The 6,838-nt window shown below is 29.9% G+C and overlaps 1 protein-coding gene across 1 annotated transcript; it reads right to left on the reverse strand.

The window, feature by feature from the left end:
* LOC108661545 lies at positions 1-1,049 on the reverse strand. Its single transcript, XM_018118972.1, has 2 exons — positions 777-1,049; positions 1-582 (listed from the first exon to the last, which is right to left on the reverse strand). Exons 1-2 carry the CDS (start codon positions 1,047-1,049, stop codon positions 1-3), a joined length of 855 nt encoding a protein of 284 aa, XP_017974461.1.

Raw genomic sequence — 6,838 nt, forward strand, 5'->3', positions numbered from 1 at the left:
TTAAGAAATTTCATTATTGGGATTTTCATCACCAATCAAATGATCAATCCGTCCTTCAGGGTGGGCAAAAAAATCAGTAACATCCAAGTGTGTTATATCAACTTGGCGATCATCTTCAACAAAATTTGTTTCGATATTTTTTCCTTTATCCTTTAGTGATGCTTGATAAAGTTCAACAAGATGTTTTGGTGTACGACAAGTTCGTGACCAATGGCCTTTCATGCCACATCGATAACAAACATTTTCTGTATTCCTTTTACTTTGTCCACCTTTATCTTTTTCATGTATCTCTTCACTATTCATCCACTTCTGGTGGGTATTCTTATTATTAGAATAATAATTTGTGTAACCACCAATACTACGATAATTATGACGACCTTTTCTACGACCATGATTACGACCACGATTACGACCAAGACCACGGCCAGAATTTCTAAATGATGTCGCATTCACTTCAGGGAATGGAGTAGAACCAATTGGTCGAGATTCATGATTTTTCATCAATAGCTCGTTATTTTCTTTAGCCACAAGGAGACATGAAATCAGTTCAGAGTATTTCTTAAAGCCTTTTTCACGATATTGCTGTTGTAGGAGCACGTTTGAGGCGTAAAAAAAGTAGAGAATGTTTTTTCTAACAAATCAGCATCAGTCACTTTTTCTCCACATAATTTTAGTTTAGAATTAATTCTGTATAATGCTGAGTTATACTCACTTACAGTTTTAAAATCTTGCAATCACAGATGAATCCAATCATAACGAGCTTTTGGCAGAATTACTGTTTTCTGGTGGTCATATCTCTCATTTAGACTTTTCCAAAGATCGACTGGATCTTTTATTGTGAGATACTCAATTTTTAATCCTTTATGAAGATGGTGGCGAAGGAAAATCATCGCTTTTGCCTTATCTTGATTGAATGCTTTATTTTCTTCTTTGATTGTGTCTCCAAGACCCATAGCATTTAAATGAATTTCAGCATCTAGAATCCAAGATAGATAGTTCTTACCGGTAATATCAAGAGCCACAAATTCAAGCTTTGTAAGATTTGACATTGTGATGGCTGAAGAAAATTTGAACTTCGACTTTGTGAAGCTTAAGTGTGAGAGATTAGAGAATTGTGCTGATAACCTGTTATGAAAAATAGCTCAAATTAACAAATAATGATAACTGAAAGAACAATTAAAGAAATAAAATATTTAGGGAGGAGAAAAAAGATCTTATTGAAGTGTGTGTTTACAAATAAACTGAGAGAGCCTATTTATAGGTAAATAACCCCCTTATCTTGATGGAATTTACAAGATGAAAATAACACTTAGAGATTATATGGATTAAATTCTAATCCAATCTAATTTACATCAAATCTAGATATAGATAGAATAAATGGATATTCACAAAAATATTCATAACACAAATTAAATATTAAAAATTTATAATGATTAATTAAATAAAAAAATAAAATATTTTCACTTTTCAATCTCTCAACCGTTCTTTTTTTTGTTCTCTTCTTGCTATTTCTCTCTAACTCCATCATCTTCTTTTTCTCTTCTTCTTCCATTAAAATTAGGTTCTGTAAAATTCTATAACTTCAAAAGTAATTTTTATATTCTTTTCTTATTCTTTAGAGATTGAAAAAACAAGATTCAAATAAATAAATCTTATTAGTATAATTTTATTTAGTCAACAATGTTGCTTATAAATAATAGATTAAGTCTAAAATTATTCTTTTTCCATGGGCTTTAGGTTTTTTTTTTTCCTTCGAATACACTTGTAAAACTCCAAAACCCTATTAAAACCAAAATTCTTTAGAGCTGTTGTTTTACCGTTTTACTAAAACTCAAAATGCTAATACATTTAAACCTAAGGTGTTAAACTAAATCATGTGTTATTTGGTATTTAAACCAAAATCATTGTTCATATGATATGTTATATAAACATTTTAATTTTTAACTAAACCCCACGTTTTCAAGATTTTAAATGAAGAACAATTTTGGCTTAATCCTATTAATTAGACGCAAAATTGTTAACTTAATAAAATTTCGCTTATAGGATTTATATATTGAAATATTTTTTCTAATTTTTTTAAGATATGTTTTCTCAATCTCTTTAATAAAGAATAAGAAAATAATCTAAAAATTACTCTTGAAATTGTAGAATTTTGTAAAACTTACTTTTAATGGAAGAAGAAAAGAAGAAGATGATGGAGTTGGAGAGATAATGGAAGAAGAGGAGAAGAAGATGATGGAGTTGGAGAGAGATAAACGATGAGAACAAGAAAAAGAACATCTGAAAGAGATAGAAAAGTGATAATATTTTTTTGTTTAATTATTATTATAAACTTTTTAATATTGAATTTTCAATCCTTAAAGATTTTTTATTTTACCTCATTAATGAGGTGTCATATTTTGGTGACTTGACAGTGTAGAGAAACTATACACTATTAGTGTATTAAATATTAACCCTTTTGATTAATGTTTTATATTGTTAAGAATAAGACGATTTGAATTTTTTTATTTTATTAAGTTAATATTAATAATTTAACAAAAATTAAAAAAATTAAATTATGATATTAAATTAAAAAGTTAGGGATATATATAAATACAAAATAATTAAGCATCAAATTTTAAATCTAAAAAGACAAATTTATTCTACCTCAAGTTATAACGTATATTTTGTAATTTATTCTTTATTTTTGGAATGTCCAACTACCTTTCGTTCTTTTTTTTCTTTTATTACTTTTAAAAAAGAAATACTCATTAGAAAGGGAAGAAGAGAAATATTTGGAATTTGTCAAAATTTACCTCTCCCTTTAATTGCTAGTTTAGTCTTTATTTCTGTAACACCCCATACTTTGCTATGTTGACTAATAAAACTTATTAGATACCAATTGAGGTTAATTAGAGTGTTTAAGAGTGATGAAGGGGGGAGAGAATATTCTAGAGTAAAATATTTCGCACGTGAAGTAATAGTAATTAAATAATAATATTTTTATTGAAGATGAATTAACGATATAAAAAAGTGATTTGAAAGTGAATCAGGGCATAATAAGACATTTTGGGTGCCAAAGAGACAAGTGAAAAATTTTGAAATAAAATAATATTAAATTATTAATATTGTTTTCGTTGTCGAAATTGATCATGAAGGAGGAGTGTATGGTCAATCTAAGTGAGAAAGAAGAAGAATGAGGAAATTTCAAAGAAAAATAACGTTAATGGGGCCTTTGTGTCTTTATTAAATAAAGTTAGGGCGGATAAGTAAATATTTAAATATTACGGTGATACCGTGTTGAAGTGTAAACTTGATATTTTATTGGTACAAGTGTTAAGGAAGAAAAATGGAAAGAAAATGGAATTAAAAGATTGTGGGTGGATACAATTAAAAAAAAGTTGAAAACCTTGGAGGGCAAAATGGTAATTTTGCCATTAGTTTGGTTAAAGCTTCCAAAGGAAGTTTTGACTCTTCATCCTTATCCCATGGTCGATTCTTATCTCCAACCAAAAGATATTTTCTTCTTCTCTTTCACCCACCCAGCGCCTTTTTTATGCTCTCATGCCATTTTCACCTTACTACCATGCATTTGAAAGGAAAAATGGAGAGAATCGGCTAAGTAAAGAAAGAAGAGAAAAATGGAAGGCTTGGGTAGTGAGTGATTCAATAGTAATTGAAGAAATATCAAGTGGGTTTCAAGATTCAAGAGACATAAGGTAAGGATTTTTGTGTTTCAAGCTCACGGTTGGTTAAATCTTTGGAGAAATAATGTGTGAATCATTTTGGTAGCTTGATGATTAATGTTTTGAAGAAATAGTGGAGTGCATGCACGGGTTAACCAACCATAAAGGTAAAAACGAATGATGTTTTAAGTATAGTTGAGAAATCTTGAGAAATGGTTATTGTTGTGTAGTTGAAATTTTAAGTGGCATATTGTGAGGAATTATGGTTGTTGAAAAGATCTATTTACATAAGCTAGATGAAAATTATTAAGTTTGTATGGCATGTTGTGTGAAAGAAATGAAAAAGGAATAATGTGGATGAAGAATTGAGAAACAAAGTATTGAAAATTAGATAGATAAGGATGCATGTAAATTTGGAAATAATTGAGTGAAATTGAGAATAATTGTTGCTGCCATATATGTGGTTTATGTTGAGAAAATATATGACGAATTTGAATAAAAATCATTGGAAAGGTTGAAATGGGCACTTGATGTTATAAACAAGTTACCGGTACTTATAATCTAAAGAATTACGCAAGCAAAGGATATGAAGAACCTTAGCAAAAACGTGTCAAGATGTAAGTTAATAGAATGTGGTTTCATGTGAATGAGAAAGAGAAGTGGAAATGATATACACTAAATGTATTGAGTTTAATTTGTTGCTAGGAAAGTTTATCATGGTGGCGTACCGGGCTATGTAACGAGTGACCGACAAGTAGAAATAGTGAGATACGCACCCGAATCAATAGCGACGAAGCACCCCATTATTGTAAGGTGAGTAGGGGGTGCCTATTTCAAAATTTCCATAGCTATATAATGTTATACGTTTTATAAACGTTGCCAGATTTCACTAAATGCAATTGTGGAAAGCATGAGCTGTTAGCCTTGATAGGCGATTTCTAAATGGATTTATAATGATTTATACACTGTTATTGTGGAAAACATGGGCTAGTAGAACTCGTAGGAAATTGTGGATGTAAGTTGTTTTGAAAATTATTTTGGATACATCTATAGATGAGCTATATACGTAAAATGCTTTAGAAACCGAAAAACAAGTCTTTTATACTATTTTGCATTTAACGTCTGTGCCTTGTTTTTTTGTGTGATATATATAGTTTAAATGCAATTGTTAATGATTTAAAATGCAAGTTTTGAGCACCGATTTTAGTTCGATCTTTGTATAAGAGAATACACCATGCCTTTTGTGTGAAATGTAATTTGAAAGGTTATTGAACCTTGTTTTCAAATGGTTTTAAGTAAAAGACTTGGAAACCTTGATTTGCTTTTTTTGAAAATGGTTATCACAAACCAAGTGCCTCGAGAGTAGGCCGGTTGTCACTTCGGTTAAGTGTGACTATCGTGCACAAGTGAGCTTTAGCTAGAGGATCTTTCGGTCGCCAACAGGTTGTTAGGCGTGGCGAGGGCCACGACTTATGATATTATAAGTGGTTAGGCCATTAGTGATATACGCGGTTACGACCGCTTGATTCTCTGATGTCGGCCAACATTATGGAGACTGCCATGGCTATGGGAATCCGGTGGAGTAAGACTCCCGAATTGTTATTACGTGGAAGTGGGTCCACGTGTTGATATCATACTTTCCTATTCGAGAGCCTTTTGAGTTTTCAACGCATACTCTCTTACATGGTGGAGAGTTAAGATTTTCTCTGCAGCTCCCATTGTTTAAATAGAAGCCTTCAGTGCTTACTTGGCAAACATGAGTTGATTTAGGTGGTTGTACACTTTGATTTCTTTACATGCCACACATTTTGGGAGTGTGGATACCTTTATACTGTATTTCATATGTTGATGGCAAATGATGTTTTCAATGATTGAAACTCTTTCTGTTACACTTATTTTCGGCACTGTTTTGCCCAAGAAAGCATTGTATTATGATTTTATGATATTATTTTTACAAGGCATAAATATCCTTCTTGTGGTTTGGTTTATAAGATTAGCATTTTATATTCTAGTTTTATCATTCAAATGATCTGCTTATTGCTTGTTTCCCATCTATTCCCTACTCAAGGAACGATGATCACTGAGTTTGTGAGACTCACCCCTTTATTTCCCTTTTGTAGATAACGATCTGCCTAACGTGCAATCATCAACACTTATGGTCCATCGCAGATAAGTAAAGGCGTCTCATAGCATTTCATTCCAAGTCACTCCTTGGCTAAAGGTCGAGTTGTAGCACTTTATTTAATTGTAAATGGATAGTGGCCTTGGTATATGTATTAAACTAAAGACTTTAGACCTCATTGTGTATGCTTATGATTATATGTTTTAAAGATTGAATTGATTATTACAATTATGGTTCAAGATATGATACGAAAGTATATGGTTTAAGCACTATAAGGAATGGTGATCATATATAATGAGCTAATAGGTATTTCTAGTAAAGCTTGTTCGGGATTTGGCGGGTTTACCCGCAAGTCTTGAACACCGGTAATAGCCGAAGAGCGGTTGTTACAATTTCCTTGTTACTTTTACTTTTTTTATTTTTAAAAATAAATATATAAAAGAACATTTAGATAAAATTTTTTTGTGAATTATAAATAAAAAAGTATTTAGTATTTTTTATGGAAGGATAAAATAGTCTTGCATTTATATTTTCATTCCCATAATTTTATCTTGCATGTCATTAAAAGTAACATATTTTTAATATTTTTTTTATTTCTATTTGATATACTGAAAATAAATTTCTTCTGTTGGAGTTTTTGCAATTAGAAAACAATGTAAAAAACATATTCGGATACAAAAGTAAATAAAAATGAGGAAATATTATATACAAAATATATGTAATTTTTTTAGATGACAAAATGTATGATTCTATTTTTATATAAACTAATTATATTATGACTATTATGAAATATAATTTGAAAAAATAACTATAAGAGAAAATATTTAAATGGAGTAAGAAAATCTTATTTGAGTGTATGTTTACAATAAAGTGAGGGTCTATTATAAGTGAATAACCCCTTATCTAGATAAAATTTACAAGATAAAAATAATGCTTAAGGGATTCGATATGGATGGATTAAATTCTAATCTTAATCTAATCTAATCTATATCCAAATCTATATATAATATATATATATATATATATATATATATATATATATATATATATA

Source organism: Theobroma cacao, chromosome 4, assembly GCF_000208745.1.
Source record: "Theobroma cacao cultivar B97-61/B2 chromosome 4, Criollo_cocoa_genome_V2, whole genome shotgun sequence".
NCBI classification, from domain to species: Eukaryota; Viridiplantae; Streptophyta; class Magnoliopsida; order Malvales; family Malvaceae; genus Theobroma; species Theobroma cacao.